The 21,056-nt window shown below is 41.2% G+C and overlaps 1 protein-coding gene across 2 annotated transcripts in view; it reads left to right on the top strand.

Moving 5' to 3' along the window:
* Window positions 1–19,052, top strand: part of LOC142310931 (solute carrier family 22 member 15-like) — a 300,294-nt gene extending 281,242 nt beyond the window's left edge. For both annotated transcript variants that reach the window (XM_075348775.1, XM_075348776.1), the window contains exons 11-12: window positions 6,613–6,765; window positions 14,608–19,052. In XM_075348775.1, coding sequence (XP_075204890.1) covers window positions 6,613–6,765; window positions 14,608–14,634 — 180 coding nt within the window. In that variant the 3' untranslated portion in view covers window positions 14,635–19,052. The remainder of the gene's footprint in view (window positions 1–6,612; window positions 6,766–14,607) is intronic.
* The last annotated feature ends 2,004 nt before the right edge of the window (window positions 19,053–21,056 follow it).

Genomic DNA, 21,056 nt, shown 5'->3' on the forward strand with positions numbered 1-21,056 from the left:
ACGCTGCACACACACAACACCCAACACACAAACACCGCGGCATACATAAATATACGCACATACCGCACAACACACACACTGCACAAAACATACCTCCCCCCAAAACACACCACACCCACACAAACCGCGCAACACACACACACAACGCTACAGACACAAAGCGCTCCACAAACAACGCAACACACATACAACACCGCTCTCACCCCCCGCCACACCCAGACAACACCCAGAACATGTACAGCCCCTACACAAACACTTGGTAACTACACACAACAACATCTATATATATAACAAAAATCGTACATTAACTACACAATACGTAAATTCTAGAATACCCGATGCGTAGAATCGGGCCACCTTCTAGTGTATATATATATATATATATATATATATATATATATATATACACACATACATATCCGGATGCGGCCTGTATGTGTGTGTGTGTTAACTCCTCATGTACAAATATACAAATATAAGTAGAAAAAAGATCATTTTTAAATCTAAGTTATACATAGGATTCAGTCAAGGTGCAGTTATATTTCTAAATGGAATTTCTTCTGAAAGTAACAAATGCATCAAAGTTGCTCCACAGGTTTAGTCTCAGAAATGGATAGTGATGACTCGGATAACTATCTGTAACATTCCCTTGCTGCTGCTACAGAGGAAATGTAGTGTTACATGAGGCCATTGTAATGATGTTCATATGCCGTGATTAGACATAGAGAAAGGGGTTGTTGGGATGAAACCGGCTCTTTAATGCGCAGATATTAATGAACAGAGGTGAGAACATTGTGAAGAGGTGAACAAGCTTAGTAGAAATTCCATAGTGCAGTAGATGCTTAAAGGGGATATCCCATGAATTATTTTTCATGCCTAAAGTTGTGAAATTCTGCTGATAGCCGTTTTAAAGTAGTTTGTCGTGTTTGTAGCATATAACCATATGGAGAAACGTTCCCCCTTGGACCTCAGTCTGAGCCTCTCATACAGCCATATCAGATCTCATGCTTTGCACTGATGAGCGGCAACACCCTGAAACACCATGTCTGCAAATTGAGATTCTGGTTTGGCTTTTATCCTGAGTCATATGGCAACGTGTTTGTTAAAAGGTCGACATTGACTTTTAACAATAGGATATAAAGATAAAAACAGCTGTTTCCGGGCACTGCACAAAGACAGGCTGTACCAGGGAGGAGGTTAACTATTTAATTAAACTAATTGCACAACGCGTTTCCGGGACCTTATGTCCCCTTCATCAGGTGCTAATTTGACAGTGTTTTTACACCTTATAAAGACAATCATAATTACAACAATGAAAACAATTGGAACAATAGAAAACAATTAGTTAAAAACAGACAAAATTCATGAAATTCATAATTAAAAGCAATAAATCATTGGATTTAAGGTGATCTATGATACAGATAATTTAAAAGATCATTTTGGTGCACATAAATAAAACCATGTGATATTATCTGCGATAAGAAAATAAGTATATATAAATACATAAACATTTTTAGGAGTTTTAGGATTGCTACTTCCAATAGGTAGCGCTACAGTTCAAGTCCTCTTTCTCTCTGAAGAGGCACTTTGCATATGTATCATACAAAACACTTATTTTAAAAGGGCTCAGCCATACCGCTGGCCCAAACGGTCTTTCTTTAGGATAGCAACTCCTCCTGCAACCAGGAACTCGAGGGGCTGGGGAGGAGTGTGCTTCTGAAGATGAAAACTTGAAAAAAACTTTTTTTTCCCAAAAAAAAATAAAAAAAATTGTTTTCATGGGGTCAGGCTCTTAACAGAATTGATCTCCTTCCCCTTTTTGGCAGCCGACTACTTTCCAATCCAGAAGTAAAATCCTAACAGGCTAAGGAAGAGTCTTCTTTGGCAAGTAGGGCAGAGAGCCAGAATACTGAGTCATGGAGTGACTGACCACATCTGTCCAGCAGCGCTCAGCTCAATTGGTGGACAATGCAAATGCTTGATTTCATTTAATAATGTACCAAAATGCAAATCGTATGTCTAGATTTTTATCTTGTGCCCCCCCACCCAAAAAAAAATAAATCAAAGTGCGTGTCCTATCTGCTCACTGCCTCTTGTCATGTATAATCTATTTCTAGTAGCAAATATGCTAAGGCTAGGTTCACACTTCCGTTGTTTTGCATCAGTCACAATCTGTCGCCTTGAGGAATTACAGTATCCTGCAAAATATTTTGCAGGAATCCAGTTTTTCCCCATAGACATCTATTAGCGACAGTTTGTGACTGATGGCCTTGCGTTGCATCCGCTGCGAACGGATCAGTCGTTTAGTGACTGACCGTCAGGCGGGAGCAACGCCGAATATAACGTTTTTTTGAGCTGCAAAAAAACAGACTCCGCAGGAATCCGTCACAATCCGTCACAAGCTATAATGAATGTCTATGGTGCTGGATTACGTCGTATCCGTCACACGACGGAATCCAGTGCTGGATTCAGTCATGCTCTACTGAGCATGCCCAGCATGTTTGGCACACCCAGTGGGCTATCCCAAACACAAACTGATCACAACGGATCCGTCAAAGAACGAATGCACAACGAATGTAACGGACGCGACGGATCAGTTTTTTCACAGGATTCCTGTTAACGGAATCCTGTGAAATTACACATCCATTGCGTCAGTTGACATCTCAAAAACGACGGATCCGTCATTGCATCGCAACAACGGACCTGACGAAAGCAAAACAACTGAAGTGTGCTAGCCTTAGATGGATATGTGGGTAGGTTTTTGTCTCTTTCTGACCCTGCTGCTCTCTTTGAAAAGCTACACACAAGTGGAAGAATGGCAGACTTCCAGTTTGCAGTAGGCATATACATTGTGTCCACACATATTATTATTATTATTATTATTATTATTATTATAGCGCCATTTATTCCATGGTGCTTTACAAGTGAAAGAGGGTATACGTACAACAATCATTAACAGTACAAAACAGACTGGTATAGGAGGAGAGAAGACCCTGCCCACGAGACCTCACAGTCTACAGGGAATGGGTGATGGTACAATAAGTGAGGACAGAGCTGGTTGCGCAGTGGTGTACTGGACTGAGGGCTATTGTAGGTTGTAGGCTTGTTGGAAGAGGTGGGTCTTGAGGTTCCCCTTGAAGCTTTCCACGGTAGGAAAGAGTCTGATATGCTGAGGTAGAGCGTTCCAGAGTATGGGGGAGGCACGGGAGAAATCTTGTACACGATTGTGGGAAGAGGAGATAAGAGAGGAGTAGAGAAGGAGATCTTGTGAGGATCTGAGGTTGCGTGCAGGTAGGTACCAGGAGACTAGGTCACAGATGTAAGGAGGAGACAGGTTGTGGATGGCTTTGTATGTCATGGTTAATGTTTTGAACTGGAGTCGTTGGGCGATGGGAAGCCAGTGAAGGGATTGGCAGAGTGGCGAAGCTGGGGAATAGCGAGGGGAGAGGTGGATTAAGCGGGCCGCAGAGTTTAGGATAGATTGGAGGGGTGCAAGAGTGTTGGAAGGGAGGCCAGGGAGCAGGAGGTTGCAGTAGTCGAGGCGGGAGATGATGAGGGCATGCACTAATGTTTTTGTTGATTCTTGGTTAAGGAAAGCACGGATCTGGGAGATATCTTTGAGTTGTAGTCTGCATGAGGTGAAGAGGGCTTGGATGTGTGGCTTGAAGGATAGAGCAGAGTCGAGGGTTGCTCCAAGGCAACGAGCTTGTGAGACTGGGCAGAGTGAGCAACCATCAAGTTTGATGGAAAGGCTTGTTGGAGGAGATGAGTGAGGAGGAGGAAAGACAATGAACTCTGTTTTGTCCATGTTAAGCTATAGGAATCGCGCAGAGAAGAAGGATGAAATAGCAGACAGACATTGTGGAATTTTGGTTAGTAGAGAGGTAATGTCAGGTCCAGAGAGGTAGATCTGTGTGTCATCGGCATAGAGATGATACTGAAAGCTGTGGGACTCTATGAGCTGTCCCAGGCCGAAGGTGTAGATGGAGAACAGCATGGGTCCAAGAACTGAGCCTTGGGGGACACCGACAGATAGGGGGCGAGATGAGGAAGAGGTGTGAGAATGGGAGACGCTGAAAGTTCGGTCGGTTAGGTATGAGGATATCCAAGACAGGGCCAAGTCTGTGATGCCCAGAGATGAGAGAATCTGTAGTAGGAGGGAATGGTCTACTGTGTCGAAGGCAGAGGACAGGTCCAGGAGGAGGACGACAGAGTAGTGTTGCTTGGCTTTGGCGGTTAGTAGATCATTTGTGACTTTGGTTAGGGCAGTTTCAGTAGAGTGATGTGGTCGGAAGCCAGATTGTAGCCGGTCAAAGAGGCAGCAGAGGAGAGGTATGAGGACAATTCAAGATGGACATGCTGTTCCAGTAGTTTTGAGGCATAGGGGAGAAGGGATATGGGGCGATAGTTTGACACAGAGGATGGGTCAAGGGAGGGCTTTTTGAGGTTAGGTGTAATGGAGGCATGTTTAAAGTATGAGGGGAATATACCACATATACTGTCCTCCACCATTAACTTGAGAACGGCGGCAGCTATAGGTATAGAAGTGGTGTCTAGGTATAATAAAGTAGCCATGCGCTACGCAATGAAACCACCTATAGCGCCACCTGGTGGAAAACAACGGAGTTAGCATTTTTATCTCAAAAACGGAACAAGATAGAGAAAAAAAGTGAATTACAAAGTTGTAGGGCATCATCAATTCAATACGAATCGACACCTTGCATACAGAAATTCTATGATTAGAACGTATAAAACTCACAAGGCTGCGGACGTGAAGAGATACCTCATGGAGACCTTCCTACAAGTCACTGGGTATGGTGGCTGCGTGGAGTGGCCTCCACGTTCACCTGACCTGACCCCATTGGACTTCTTTCTATGAGGTCACATCAAACAGCAGGTGTATGCGACCCCTCCACCAACATTGCAGGACCTACTACGACGTATTACAGATGCTTGTGCAAACGTGTCACCTACCATATTGTACAACGTGCAGCAACATACAGTATGCTATCCAGAGTCCAGATGTGCATTGCAGCTGACAGTGGCCACTTTGAACATCTAAGTTAAATGAGTGCCATATGTGTGACCAGCATTCAATGTTTTGGGGGGGGGTCATGGGTTTCATATCATAGCATTTCTGTATGCAAGGTGTCCATTCGTATTGAATTGATGATGCCCTACAATTTTTTAATTTACTTTTTTTCGCTATCTCGTTCCGTTTTCGAGATAAAAATGCTAACTCCGTTGTTTTCCACCAGGTGGCGCTATAGGTGGTTTCATTGCGCAGCGCATGGCTACTTTACTATACCTAGACACTACTTTTATGCTTATAGCTGCCGCCGTTCTCAAGTTAATGGTGGTGGACAGGATATGGGTGGACACACTGAATTAGATAATAAGGAGCAATCGATGCTAAGAAAGAGGGGAATAAGGTTTCAGTACCTGTAGTGCTGGCAGAATTCTTGTGATGCAAAACTGCTACTTAAAATGGGTGGATGTCAAATGTCATAACATGATGATCAGGACGGTCCTTCAATATATTACATTGATATGTGCACTCAAAGCAGTTGTAACATTGTTATGGGGGCAAAACATGAGACTTTTCCACAGGTTCTTTATGAAATATAGATTCTCCATAAACAAACATTATATTCTTCATGTTCTAACCCCTGTATTATTATGGTCCTGTGTCAGAATATGGAGTGGCAACAACTATAATATACAAATAAAGCTGAGCGGTGTGTGGACTACAGCTGACAACACTTCAGCTTTTCTCACATTCTCTTTTTACGTTTCTCCTCTTAACTATTGTATTATTTCCTTTTAATATTAGTTAAACAAGTGTAAATGATTTTCCCCAAAGTTTGCTGCGTAATCTGCAAAAATGTCATTCTAAAGAAACTGCTCAGCTTGTGCCTAGTAAACTCCTCGCAGCATTCACATAATGGCGGGCAATTGGCGTTAATTCCCATCAGTATTTGTTATACATGATTTGGCTCTTCTAAAGGGCAACGATAATGAGCAAAGGACATGCATAATGTGAACCCGCTGCAGACTTTCACGCCCACACTCATCTACAAATGCAACATGCATATAGACAGCATCAAACTGATGACCAGTAGAAAGATCACATTGCTTAATAAGCCATCTTCTGATATCCAGCCAGGGATGTGGGAGGCTCAGTGTATCCCTATTGTCTTGTAACCTTGACGACAAAGAAGGAACAAAAATAAATGTCATTCTTGTCAAATTGTCAAGGTTTCAGATAGTCATGACCAAAATGGAAGGAATTCATAAGTAAGGAAAGCAGCAATATCCAAACGCTTCAAACTGTGCAGAAATTGAGTAGTAATGTCAAACTTGAAAGAAGATGTTCGGGGCTCGGGCTGGATTTGCAAGTTAAGTGCTTCACAATTATGTGTATATATTCGGAAGTGCTATTGTGCTGGTGTACGTTTTCCCATTTCTTACAGAACACTGGTTCTCGGTTTCTAGCATTTTGGGGTTTGTGATAACTCTGTGGGTGTCCTGCTTGGTTAATGAAAGGAAAGCGCTGTACTGGTATGCATGATATCATTTGAGTTCCATTTCTTTCTGTAATTTCCATTGCAGAAATCTCTTAATCCATCAATGCCATTCTTGGCATTTGGAATCAGCGGCATATCAGCAGGAATCCTGAGTCTGTTACTGCCAGAAACACTTAATAAGCCAATTGCAGAGTGCATTGAAGACTTACAGACTCCTGCATACCAATTGTTAAACAAGGTAAGACATCAGCGGATGGAAAGAAAGGTACATTATCTCCAAGACGGCTTGATGGGTAGCCTATGTCAATTTAGTAGTTCTCCAGTACAACCTGCTGTGTCTACATTCCTAGCAGAGATCTAGTTTAAATTCAACTTTAAAGCAAATACTGGTAATATTGTGTATAATACGCCGGCCACATTATTTCTACATTTCAGTAACAATATGTTTTTTCTTTTACATTACCCAAGTGGTCCCTAATTGTTAAGTATGTAATGCTGGGTTCAGTAACAATGGCACACTTTGATATCTAGTGGCAGGATACTGAGAGATATATAATGTTACATTGTGGCTACGTATATTGTTTATTTTATGCCGGTTCATCCTTGTTCACTGGAATCGGCACAGCCACTACCGTGTGGATATCACAGTGCCAGGTGCCGCAGTGAATCTAGTACATTGTCCTAGCACCCAGCTTCTTCTTGCTGCTTGTAACCCACACAACACTTGTTACACAACACTTGCCTATACTTAGGATAAGCCATCAATGGCAAGACCCCTAAAACTCATATAGGCTACATTCCCAATATCAGTATCCATTGAGTTTTTGACGCTGCAGGATATTTCCAGCCTCTCCACACCTTAAATTACCGTATTTTTCATTTTATAAGACGCACTGGATTATAAGACTCACCCCAAATTTAGAGGAGGAAAATAGGAAAAAAAATGTTAATGTTAAAATGAGGGTCAGTCTTATAATCCTACTGTGTCTTATATTAGCTCACCAGCGGGAGCGGTCAGGAGGCAGGGTCGGCAATGCTGCTGGCTCAGAGGAGAAGCTGTCGTGGCTCAGTAGGGTCAGTGGACAGATGGTCGGCAATGCTGCAGGCTCAGAGGAGTGGGTGTCGCAGCTCAGGAGGGTCAATGGACAGGGTGTCGGCAATACTGCAGGCTCAGGGGTGTCACGGCAGTGGACGCCTTTGATCTGCCGGCAGGCTGCGGACTCCATTGAACCGATGGCAGTTGACGTGATGGGCTTCAAGAAAATGGCTGCGGAGGCGGCGCGTGCACAGACTGGCCTCCGCGGAAATTTTTTTAAGTCCATCGCATCAACTGCAGTTGGTTCAATGGAGCCCACACCCCACCGGCAGATCAAAGGCATCCACCGCCGCGACACCCCCGAGCCCGCAGTATTGCCAACACTCCGTCCACTGACCCTCCTAAGCCGGTCCACTGCAGTGACACCACCTCCTCCGAGCACCCAGTATCACCAGTTTTGGGGGGAAAAAAAGTCTGTCTTATTATCCTGAAAATACAGTACTTGCGGTTTTTAATTGCGTTTTTGTGTGTTTTTGACACTTTTTTTAATGCTTTTTTTTGGTGCTTCTTTTTGTCTCTGTTTTTTGTCATACTTTAAGAGTAACTAAAGTATCATTTTGTCCCACATAGAAAGTTAGGAAACTTTGCAAATCACTTTATTGGGGCATCTGTCATCATTCTTATAAAATTATACTTATTGATTTTGAAATCTCTGCTTTTCCCCAGTCCATTTGCCTGCCTGGTATCAGAACGTACTCCTTCCTTTGGAGTACTGATGATGGTAGTGAAAGAGTCAGCACCTGTCTCCTCCTGAATGTTCTGCTTATCCTTCTAAGATTAGGTGCAGACAACCTTATTTTTTTTTTCATCTGAGAAAATCGGTCCGATTGTCCTAATCAGAGTGTCATCCAATTTTCTCAGATGTGGAGAAGATAAAATAAATGTCTCTATAGTCTCCATTCTGTCAGTCTGTGAAAATCGAGCCACACTTAGGTGTCATCCGACAACTGTCCGATTTTACTTATTTTTTTTTTCTTTCTATAGACCCATTAACTTGCATGGCAGAATGTGTCCAATTTATGGAGGAACTTTGGACTTGTGTACAACCCCATAGAATAACATTGATCTGAGTGTGATCTGATGTTTTGTCACTTCGCACTCGGACCGAAAATACAGTTGCATGCACCTAAAGGCGCTTTACACGCAGCGACATCGCTAATGAGATATCTTTGGGGTCACAGAATTCGTGACGCACATCCATTCTCGTTGGCGATATTGTTGCCTGTAACACGGACGAGCGACCGCTAACGATGAAAATTACTCACCACATCATTGATCGTTGACACGTCGTTCATTTCCATAATATCGTTGCTCGTTCAGGACGCAGGTTGTTCGTCGTTCCTGAGGCAGCACACATCGCTACGTGTGATACCCCAGGAATGACGAGCAAAAGCGTACTTGTGTCCTCCGGCAACGATGTGGGAGTGACGATCCTGCGGCTCTTCTCCGCCCCTCCGCTTCTATTGGTCTTCTACCAGGTGACGTCGCTGTGATGCCGAATGAACCGCCCCCTTAAAGAAGAGGTTGTTCGGCGGCCACAGCGACGTCATTGGTAAGGTAAGTAATGTAACGCGTACCAGCGATATTGTGCGCCTGGGGCAGCGATTTGCCCGTGACGCACAAACGACGGGGACGGGTGCTTTCACTAGCGACATCGCTAGCGATGTCGCTATGTGTAAAGCGGCCTTAAGAGAAAATTACACGAGCTAGACCATGTATAAGCAAGTGGAATATATTTTCCTTTAATACATCATAAAGAGAAACTGACAGATGTCTTTGAAGAAAATCTATTCTTCTTTGGCAGAATCTGGGATGTGTAATGGATTTTCTTCATAAAAACGGTGGATGGGAAAAGCCCTTCGCTTCCACTAGTTTTACATTGCCGCAGACTGAAGGAGACGTATACTGCACCAACACAGATAAAATATAGCACGGCAATGGAAGTAAAGTATCATTTTATGTTGTTTACTTCCATTAAGACGTCTTCTCGGAATCACAGTGACAAACGTAGAAAACGCTAATTCCAGCCCAGCCATACCGAAAGTAAATCATTTCACAGGGCTGAAAATCGCCTGAAAAAGAAAATTAATAGCACTAATTTATTTCATTTCCTCATATTTTTCCATAATTGGAAGATACAAAAAGGAGCGCTTACCCCATTTACTTTCTCAGTTAATTACTCTTTTTTTTTTTTTCTAGAAACAATTGCATAGGATTTTTCTTTTGGCACTGGGAATGTATTCAGCGAGCCGCAATGGTTATGTAACGACAGCTATATTTAATCTGTCATATGCAGTATATAAAATGATTTAGTAATTGCAGCCAGGCCAATTATAGTAGTTGATTGTAATATGTTATTCATTTATGCTGCAAGTCTATATGTATATAACATGATTAACTCCTCGGAGAGGCCAGCGACACCTCGCTCATCAATATAGTCTGGGACAGCTCCGCTTAGGTCGCATCGGTACATGTTGCTATGTTTAGTTTAAGAAGTAGGGAAGGGGTAATTACTGTCATAAGCTTCTTATATGGCTGAACCTCCCAAAAGCACATTCTTCCTCAGCAGTTCAGCTCCTTTCCAGAATTCCTGCAGCTATAGATAATTGTGTTCCCGTAGGTTATTTCAATTGTTTTATTTATATATCCATGTCCCACATAATCTATCAAAATGCACCAAAACATTACAATAAAGGCATTTTTTAGAACGCTGCATACATAATTTATGGTAAGGGTATACCAAGTCGTTATCACAGTGACACATTTTAAAGGGGTTTTCTGGTTTAAACAATCACTTTTCACAAACCCGTCCCTGTTCTGTATAATTTGGTTCCAAAATTTTGGATTTTTTTCATTGTATATTGAAATCATTTAATTGAGGCTCCTCCACGTACAAAGCCTGCTAGCATAGGCTTCCACAAATATGACCTATTTTTTATGGAATCTGTTAAAAAAAAATATTGCCTTTAAGTTTATTACCCCTACTTTTAGTATTTTTGACCTCCTTTATACAAGCTACCCCAATGCAATCCTGAGCACAGGCTCTAAATTGGTACAACATATATTTCAAGGTTCTCATCAGCAGTTCTGGTATTTTGGTGGCACGTAAGCCTGGCCACTACTTTCATATTGATGGCCATTCCTTAGGATTAGTCATCAATGTCTGATCGGCCGGGGTCCTACACCCCGCACCCCCAATTATCAGCTGTTTTCAGTGCTGGCGCCGGTAGCAGGCAGCTGGAAATGCTCAGTTCCGGAGCTGTGGGCCAGATTTTGCTATCTGTTCCCGCCCCTCTCTGCCTGGCCTTGGTAAATGCTAGACTGTATGGGCTCCTTCCAGGTATGAGTAATTTCTGTCACGTGATAGGGGCGTGTTCGAAATGCAGCCCATACACTCTAACAATCTACCAATGCCAGGAAGGCAGACAGGGACAGGAATAGATAGCAAAACCCCACATATAACATATTCTGTAGCACCTATCAATCAAATAACAGTGCATTTCTGTAACTTTACTTGCACATATTTCTGAAATAAAACATCCAATCTCTGAACAAAAGCTATGCTTACATTCACCATCCTAGCACCAGTATAGCACTGGCTTTACTTTATATATGAAAATCCTGCTTGTTGGTTCTCTTTTAAGCTTTTTAAATATATACAGTATATCAACAGAAGTGAGTACACCCCTTACATTTTTGTCAATATTTTATTATAACTTTTTTTCTTGAGACAACACTGAAGATCTGACACTTTGATGCAATGTACAGTAGTCCATGTACAGCTTCTATAATAGTGTAAATTTTGTGTGCCTCCTAAATAACTCAGAACACCGCCATTAATTTCTATACTGCTAACAAAAAAAGTGAGCACACCCTTAAGTGAAAACGGCCAAATTGTGCCCAGTTGGCCATTTGCCCTCCCAGGTGTGTTAAATTTGGTGTTATCGCTCACACACTCTCTCATGCTGGTCACTGGAAGTTCGACATGGCTCCTCATGGCCAAGAATTCTCTGAGGATCTGAAAAAATGAATTATTGCTCTACATAAAGATGGCCTAGGCTATAAAAAGATTGAAACACCCTGACAAGGAGCTGAAGCATGGTGGCCAAGACCATACAGCGGTTTAACAAGACAGATTCTACTCAGAACAGGCCCCGCCATAATCGACCAAAGACATTAAGTGCACATCCTCAGTGTCATATCCAGAGGTTGTCTTTTCAAAATAGAGACATGAATGCTGCCAGCATTGCTGCAGAGGTTAAAAGGATTGGGGGTGATTCGGCTTGACATTGCTCAGACCATACAGACACACACTGCATCAAATTGGTCTGCAGGCTGTCATCCAAAAAGGAACATTTTCTAAAGATGATGCACAAGAAAGTCCACACACAGTTTGCTAAAGAGAAACAGATTAAGGACATGGATTATTGGAACCATGACCTATGGTCTGATGAGATCAAGATACATTTTTTTTGGCTCAGGCAGCAACCAGGGGAGGAGTAAAAAAACAAGTGTGTCTTTCCTGCAGTCAAGTATGGTGGTGGGAAGGCCTTGGTTTGGGGCTGCATGAGTGCGGCCAGCTGCAGGGAGCTGTTACAGTTCATTGAAGGAACCATGACTGCCAACATTTATCGTGACATACTGAGGCAGAGCTTTGGAAATTGGGCTGTAGGGACAGTATTCCAACATAATGACCCCCCAACCTACCTCCAAGACAACTATTGCCTTGCTAAAGAAACTAAGGGTAAAGGTGCTTGACTGGCCAAGCATGTCTCCAGACCTAAACCCTAATGAGTATTTGTGGGGCCTCCTCAAAGAGAAGGTGGAGGAGTGCAAGATCTTTAACAGCCATGAGGGCCGTGATGGAGAAGTGCACAAGGATTCCAGTAAAAACCTGTAAAGCATTAGTTAAAGCGATTCTGTCTGCAGGTTTTTATTCTGTAAACTGAGGACAGCAAGCTGTACTGGTTTAAAAAAAAAAAAAAATCAACTATACCCCTCCTGCGATAGAGCCCTCACTGTAAATATACAATCTCTATTGAGAACCTGGTGTGGGCGGGACAGGACTATCAGCTCTGCTGTGTTGCTAAATCTAAAATCTATTATTGTTTCAGAACAGCTGGAGCCAGTAATCTAAGTTAAACATCATTTGATTCCGTTTTTTTTTGCTTAAAACATGCTACTGTCAGATGAGAAAAAGCTGCTGACTGATTCCTTTTAAGGCATTGTTTGAAAATAATTGTGGCCACACAAAATATAACAATATGTCCATTTTCACTTAGGGGTGTACTCACTATTGTTGACAGCAGATGAGACATTAATGGCTGTATGTTGAGTTATTTAGCGGGCACACCAAATTTATACTGTTATACGAGCTGCACACGGACTATTTTGCATTGTATCAAAATGTTATATTTTTAGTTTTATCCCATGTAAAGATATAATAAAATATTTACTAAAATTTGAGGGGTGTACTCACTTTTGTGACATACTATAGTTTTTAATATTTCGTATTAATTTTTCCTTTCTTTGTACCCTTTTTGGACTTGAACTTGTGATCGCTCAGTCGCTTGTGCTATAGCCTGCAATACAGTGTATAGTGAAATAACAGTTCTCCTCATCTTCATATGAGGGCTAACACAGTAATTCATCAGTGCCACACAATCATGTGCAATGTCATCAATTAGATGCTAGTATCTAAAATTGACTGTGGCATGTAAATAATTAAGTTGCAAGCTACAGTCGCTGCAATTATGGGCAGCCAGCCTGATATGAAGTAGACTTCGCTCCTGATGGAGCTTCATTCGTTCCTTGGTGGCCTTTGATGAAAATGTACATCATAGGTTTTTAAGCAGTTGAGAAGGAATTGTTCAATGTTGGGCAACCCCCCTAACAGATATGTCCATAATGGGGGAAAAAAACATACGTACTTCCAGTACCATTTCACATAACCACTGCAGCCAATCTAGGTAAACAAACAACAAGACTGAAATTGTGATAAATTCTTAAGCACTGATTAGACGAGAATGTGTTGTCATCAGTGAGGATTTGGCTCAGAAGTTGATATCCAGCATGCCAGGACAATGTGTAAAATGTAGACAACCAATGGAAGAATTACTGTTTTGTTGGGGGTTTTTTTCCATTCGCACCCAAAAAGAAAATAATATGTATTTTGTAATAATATATCCTGTACTTAGAAATCGTGTCATACAAAACTAAATCTAAGCCCACAAAATAAACCAGTGGACAATAAAATAAATATTTGAAGGGGGTCATTCACCTTCAGGCCCCAGGTCAACTTCCAAAAGGGTGCTTTACACACTGCGATATCGCTACAGATATATCGTCGGGGTCACATCGTTAGTGACGAACATCTGGCGCCGGTAGCGACATGGCAGCATGTGACACCAAGGAGCGACCATCAACGACCGCAAAATCGTTCAAAAACGGTGATCGTTGACACGTCACTCCTTTCCTTAATATCGTTGCTGCTGCCACAGGTACGATGTTGTTCGTCATTCCTGCGGCAGCACACATCACTATGTGTGACACCGCAGGAACGACAAACATCTCCTTACCTGCGTCCACCGGCAATGCAGAAGGAAGGAGGTGGGTGGCATGTTACGTCCCGCTCATCTCCGCCCCTCCACTTCTATTGGCCGGCCGCTTAGTGACGCCGCAGTGACGTCGCTATGACGCCGAACACACCTCCCCCTTGAGGAAGGGATTGTTCGGCGGTCACAGCGATGTCACTGACAAGGTATGTGCGTGTGACGCTGCCGTAGCGATAATGTTCGCTACAGCAGCGATTACAAAATGTTGCACGAATGACGGGGGCGGATGCTATCGCTATGCTAGCAATCGCTAGCGATGTCGCAGCGTGTAAAGCCCCTTAAGTCTCTGTCTTAATAATCATTACAGCTTTTCAGCTCTTGTTTTTTTTTCCTCAAAGTGCTTCTTAAGATATTTGCCCTTTTTTTACAGGCCAAAGAAAAGGAAGATGACACCTGACCATGGACATGACTCCATTGGACCTCTTACACTTGAGCATCTGATAAGAACATCAAGTGATTGGGATTTCAGGAATTAAAAGCTGGATATTCTAGATGTTACAATACGGAACCATGTACAATGATCTAATAGTTTTTTCATCTATTTTTCTTTCACGTGTTCTATATTATAATGAGCCATATTACAGCATATCTATTATGTTACGAATTTAAGATTCTGCAGTACACACAAATATGTACTGAAATGTGAAATGTGACAGTCTGATGTTGTATATAAAGTTTTGTATGCAACTATTTTATATTTCTGTTTTGGTGCTGTAAAAGTGCACCTTCTCCTGGTTTATGAGAGCTATGAAATCTCATACTTCAATGGAAATACCTTGCAAAAGGGAAATAATGCCTTATCTCTATTGTGAATGATGTGACCATTTTTTTATGGACAAAATGTGCTTTTTAAACTTTGTTTTAAGACTTGGGCATTGCCTTACTGTGCTTTCTGGTTAAAAAATGTTGACGCCGTTTCAAGTGTCTTTTTATAAATCAAAATCGGAAATTTTCTATTTGTTCTTTGCAGATTTCGGCTATGTTCATGTTACTGTTTAAAAGCTTCTTCTAAAAAACATCGTAAAATTTCTTATGCAGTTTTTTTTCCAGCACTCAAAATTTAAATGCTCTTATATTGAAAATATTATCCACAGAGGACGGAAAGTTACCCAGCAATATATTCTCCTGTATTTTACATTTTAGGTAAATTGTTTTTCAATCAAATGGCTCATAATGTTTTCTTACTATGATTCCTCACATATAGTATTTCTGATTTATGAATACTATTGTTCCAATGCTGGATATAGCCTATACATGACTAAACTTTTCTGTGGCGTAATAAATAGAATGCTTTTTGTGCTTCTTTTACCTTATTTTTTTACCCTTTTTAGCAGGGTGAATATTTAATTGTTAAAAGAGAGTTAAAGTCAGAGATTTATATACTCTTAGTATATAAAAATCTCAAAAATCCTGCAGACTTTCTAAGAAGCCATTACCTTTGTCTGTGATAGGTAGAGGATATGAGCTTCCAGGTGGTATAGTTAGCTCTTTTGCAGTTGTTTAATAGTAGGTGACCAGTGAAGTGGTTCTGCTCCCAGTGGTTTACCATACTACGTTCTCCACTGATGGTGACAGTAGGAATGCCTGGTGTAGTAGTGTCAGGCTTTTCAGGAGTCTCTAGTCTGTAGCGTAACAAGGGAGGATCTCTCTTGATCACGGGAATCTTCGATTTTGGGTGTACTACCGCTCTCCTCTATGTGCTTTATTGCTCTTGATAGCACATTTGCTCACGTCTATTGCATCCTGTTATTTTGGTGACAATCTGTTCCCCACTTGGTAGTGAGTTGGAAGAAGGTAGCCTGCAGCAATTGATTTTCTTTGACTGTACTACCATAAAGATGATACTAATGCCACAGCCTTGTCTACTAGCACAAGTAATTTTCTCCTTGGGACAAGAGTCCATATATCATGGAAGCCACTTTCTAAAAGACTAGCTGGAATGATGTACCAATCCCTTTACTCTTACTTGTTTCTGCTGGGAGAAGCTGCCTCCGTTTCTTACTTTTTCTCTGCCTGAAGGTGCACATAAGCATTAGACTAAAATTGACCAAAATTGAGAATTCAATCCATAGCACATGAATCATTTTAGCCAACCGATGACTATCATTATTTAGAGAAAGCAGTTAAACTTTTTGGTCTCCGTAAGAGATCTTTCGTGCTAATGTGCAAAGAATGTTACTTTGGGCAATACATTGATCGTTACTCACCCAATCAAGATCAATAAAAATGTGCTTAGATGCTGCCACAGACAATCATTGACCAGACAGTGTCTCAATCAACCATTAATCAACTTTTATATAACTTTTTTGGTCAACTTTATGATGGGGGAAGCAACCCGTTTTTTAACCCATAAAGAAGATGAGAAGCAATCCAAATAAGAAAACTTTGTTTGAATTAGGACTCTTTCTTGTAATTAGGAGTGCTGCCTTTCTTTTTGGAAGCTCCGGTGATTTTGGATGGTCAATGTCCAACTTTTCTATTGAAACTCTTGATTAAGATATTGTCTTCTGTTGTAGCTTACATGTCTTATAGCTCCTTGATCCTGTATATGTACCAGACATCAACCTACTGTTCATATTATATGAAATTATTTCATAATGTGGAGGACCCAAATGAAAGCAATTTCATGACTGGAGCAACTGGCCAGTTATATGTCATTGGTTTTATCTTTACACTTATATGAGGAGTTGAAAATTTGTCACCGATTTACATGGGGATTTTGTTACAAATGCAGATGATGTAGTTTGCACAAATTTACCTTAAGTTACTTATTTTAGGAGAATTATAATGTTGCATCTGTTTTCCATAAAACTGTGAACTTGGTCATAATCTTCTGTATTGTTTGATTACATGTAAGGGTACGTGCCCACGATCAGTTTTTGCAGCGTTTTGGGCACAGCATGCTTCAGCTGCATCCAAAATGCTGCGTTGTACAGTACAAGCACGGTGGATGGGATTTCTATGCGTGTTTGGCCTGCAGCAAAAACTGACCTGCGGTGCGGCTTTCCTGAGTTGCAGCATGTCAATTCTTTGCGGAGGAGTCGGAAGAGTCTTCCGTGGGGAGAACACAAGCGAGAGACCGCAGCGCACCAAACCCTGATCATGGGCATGGGCTGCTTCGGTCTCCTGCATCATCCTGCGGAGGAGGCTTGTGACCCCGCAGGTCAGGATGCAGCGGGTTCTGATCGTGGACACATACACTAAGCTTTATTTATGAATTTGAAAATACAATTGCGACCTCTCCACACTTTATAGCAGTTTTTATCAAACCAGCCCTAGAACCTCATCATGTTGTGTCTTGAAACATCTCCTGGAGAGAAACCACATGTGCTAATTGTTATAATGGGATTAATAAAATAAGATAAGGTAATGCTGAATACACAGTGAAGTTCTTTAATAACTGGATGGGGAAACAGTATAGCTACACCAGTCATTGATGAGTGCTAAGCATTTACTTTTCTTATTTCATTAGGGCAATAAAGAGCTTTATTCATAACCACCAGTTCATCTTATGGAATATCCCAAGGCCCATTACCCTGAGAATTTACATTCGATTTACACACATGGGTCCATTGCAAACAATAATGAGGGTTCGTAATGAGAATCAATCGAAGTAAATGAGACAAGAAAAATTGATAAAAATGTTTTTCATTAGGGTAATTAGGCATGATTGAAGAAAAGGGCCAGTTATGTGACATTGGTTTTATCTTTCCATTACTGTGATAAGTCGAAGATTAGTCATTCCTTTACATGGGGGTTTTGTTACAAATCCAGAGGAAATATATGTGCACAAACCAACCTGAAGTGACTTATTTCAGGAGTAGCACAATGTTGCATATATATTTTACCTAACAGTAGGAAATTGGTCATTACCTTCTGCATAGTTATTGATTGCCAGTGAGCCCTTCTCATGTAGATGCAGCTACAGGCTGGAAGTATTGATAAGGGGAGTTGTTTACTTAGACATCTTTGTATTTGTAAGACCCTTGTGGATATACATATACACATTCTCAACGCACTTTGGGCGTTTGTCGGATGAAAAACATTAGTTTCTGATAAATGCTACTGGTGTGTTATGTAATCATTAAAGCAACATATTAACAATGCATTTCAAGCTCTGCTTTCAAGGATACCAGATGTTGGTGGGAATACAGCACAGAATAAACATTCTTGTTGTTTGATGTAGGAGAAACAGACCATATGTTTTGGGGGTTTATTTTTCTTTTTCTTTTTTTAATTTAAAATCCTAAAAATTGTCACTAGAGTGATTATTGTATTTCATGGACCCTGCCCAGGGATCAGGTTCCACCTCATAGTCCTCAATGTTTGGTTTGAAGACTTCCCTAAGGAAATAAGAGATAAACAGTTAATTTCATATTTTTCTAATCATTCTTCCATATTATTCCATATTTTTATTATGTTTCTCGAGATTTACAGAAAGTTTAGAGCACCTTCTTTTAATGTGCTTTTTTAAATCTTAATACCAATAGGATTTTTTGGGTAGAGATGACCGAACCTTCAGTCTCGAGGCTCGGGGTTTGGGCTCATAAAATGACGTGAAAATCCTTGTGGCGAGTATCGCGCTGTGCGTCTGAGGGATGCGCAGCATTGTGCGCACTGCAGGAAGTGTGTGATCGACTTAAATTTAACTTACATTCTGCATTCTTAGATGTTTTGTTCACGGAGAAATGTAAAAAAAAAGCACTGCCCACCCACCTCCGGAAGTGTTTTGCTTTTAGTCCACAGCAAAACACTTCCGGAGGTGGATGGGTGGTGGGGTTTTTTTCTTTCAATTTTTCCATGAACAAAACATCTTAGAACACAGAATATAAGTCAAATTTGAGCCGATCACACAATTCCCACAGTGTGCACAATGATGCGCATCACTCAGAGACCAGCACAGCGCGATACTCACCGCCGGTATTGTCACGTCATTTTCCGAGCCTGAACCCCGAACCGCAAGACTGAAGGTACACTCATCTCTATTTTTGGGACCCAAAAAATCTAGAAGAGTTCTTTTGGAGTAACTTATACCTCGATTAATCGAGAACAAAAATGTTCTATTATGGTTCAGTGGTGCCTATTACTGCTGTGAAAAGGTGGGTGCAGTATAGGATTTCTTAGAAAATGCTTTTATTTTTAAAATTTAGAAAAGTTTTTATGCTTTAAAGGGGTATTCCCATCTCCAACATCCTGTCACAATATGTAGTAAGTGTAATAATATTAGCAAATACCTCCAATTAGAAATGTAGTAAAGCTCTCTTGATATAGCCATGCCTCTTACCTCATGTGCAGGGCATTGCAGCGGTTACGCGAATGAGCAACTAACTCAGTATATGAGTGGACGTAACTATGCTAAGCTTCAATGTCCTGCACATAAGCTAAGAGACATGGTTATATCAGGAAAACTATACTACATTTCTAATTGGAGTTATTTGCTAATATTATTACACCTACTACATATTGGGATAGGATCTTGGAGATGGGAATACTCCTTTTAATTCAAGGTTATTCATAATATAGTTCTGACAGAACTGAAAAGTTTTTTTCTGAAATGGGACTTACTTGGAAGAGCAGCTTGCAGCTGAAGTTTGGGGCATCTTCCAAAAGTTAAGTTTCATAACTAATTTACAGGTTGGGGTGTTGTGGTCTGAATATGGTCGTCGAGCGATGCACATACCGGCTGCGAGTCTCCTTATCCAATCTTGGAAATGTCATAAATGCTTATGAGGCTGTTGATTTCTGGTCCGTGACACAAGGAAGTGTGAATGCAGCCTTAGCCAGATTTAACTGCAATGTTGGGTTTTTTTTTTTTTTTTTTTTTAATTTATTTATTTCTTTAAATATGGAAAACCTCTTAAATGCTTATTCTTTAACACCATACAATGTTCTATAAGACAAATTAGTGGTCATTCTTTGTATGATGGCTGCATTATATCTCATGGTTTGTATTGTTGTTTTATTGTAAAAATAAAATATTATAATAAAAATATATAAGAAATTTTACGAAAAATAGACTTGTTTTGTTTTCCTTTGTGTATTCATTTTTTTTTTCCTTACAACACATCATGATCTAGTTAAGTGTGGCATTTTTTTTGTCATTTTCTTCATAGGTTACTCTATGAATCGATGACTTCAAAATTGTCAGAAAAGTCCACGGACAAAATTTAAACAGATGAAAGCACATGCAAAAAAAAATATCTAGCGTTTCAGATCTATGGCCATTTCATCTTGCCCAAAGATGGTTTCACACATGTCATGGTCCTGTTACGCGCTGTGATGTATAGACTTTCCCTAGGTCTCCTGACCCAAACTCAACAGCATCAGATATGGCTATGTTTTTCGTGTTCAGGTCAGGAGACCCTTGGTTCGTTTGTATGTCACTCAGACCATAATACATGGATATGTGGCACCAACCTTAAGGCCGCTTTACACGCTGCGACATCGCTAGCAATGTCGCTAGCGATCGCACCCACCCCGTCGTTTGTGCGTCATGGGCAAATCGCTGCCCGTGGCGGACAAAATCGGTAGTGCGCGTCACACGTACTTACCTGCCTAACGACGTCAATGTGGCCGGCGAACAACCTCTTTTCTAAGGGGGCGGTTCGTGCAGCGTCACAGCGACGTCATACAGCAGGCAAGCAATAGAAGCAGAAGGGCGGAGAGCAGCCGCATTCACGTCACTCCCACCTCGTTGCCGGAGGACGCAGGAACGCTGTTGTTCATCGTTCCTTGGGTGTCACACGTAGCGATGTGTGCTGCCTGACGAACAACCTGCATCCAAAATGAGCAACGATATTTGGGAAGTGAACGACGTGT

This window comes from Anomaloglossus baeobatrachus, chromosome 5 (assembly GCF_048569485.1).
Source record: "Anomaloglossus baeobatrachus isolate aAnoBae1 chromosome 5, aAnoBae1.hap1, whole genome shotgun sequence".
NCBI lineage: Eukaryota > Metazoa > Chordata > Amphibia > Anura > Aromobatidae > Anomaloglossus > Anomaloglossus baeobatrachus.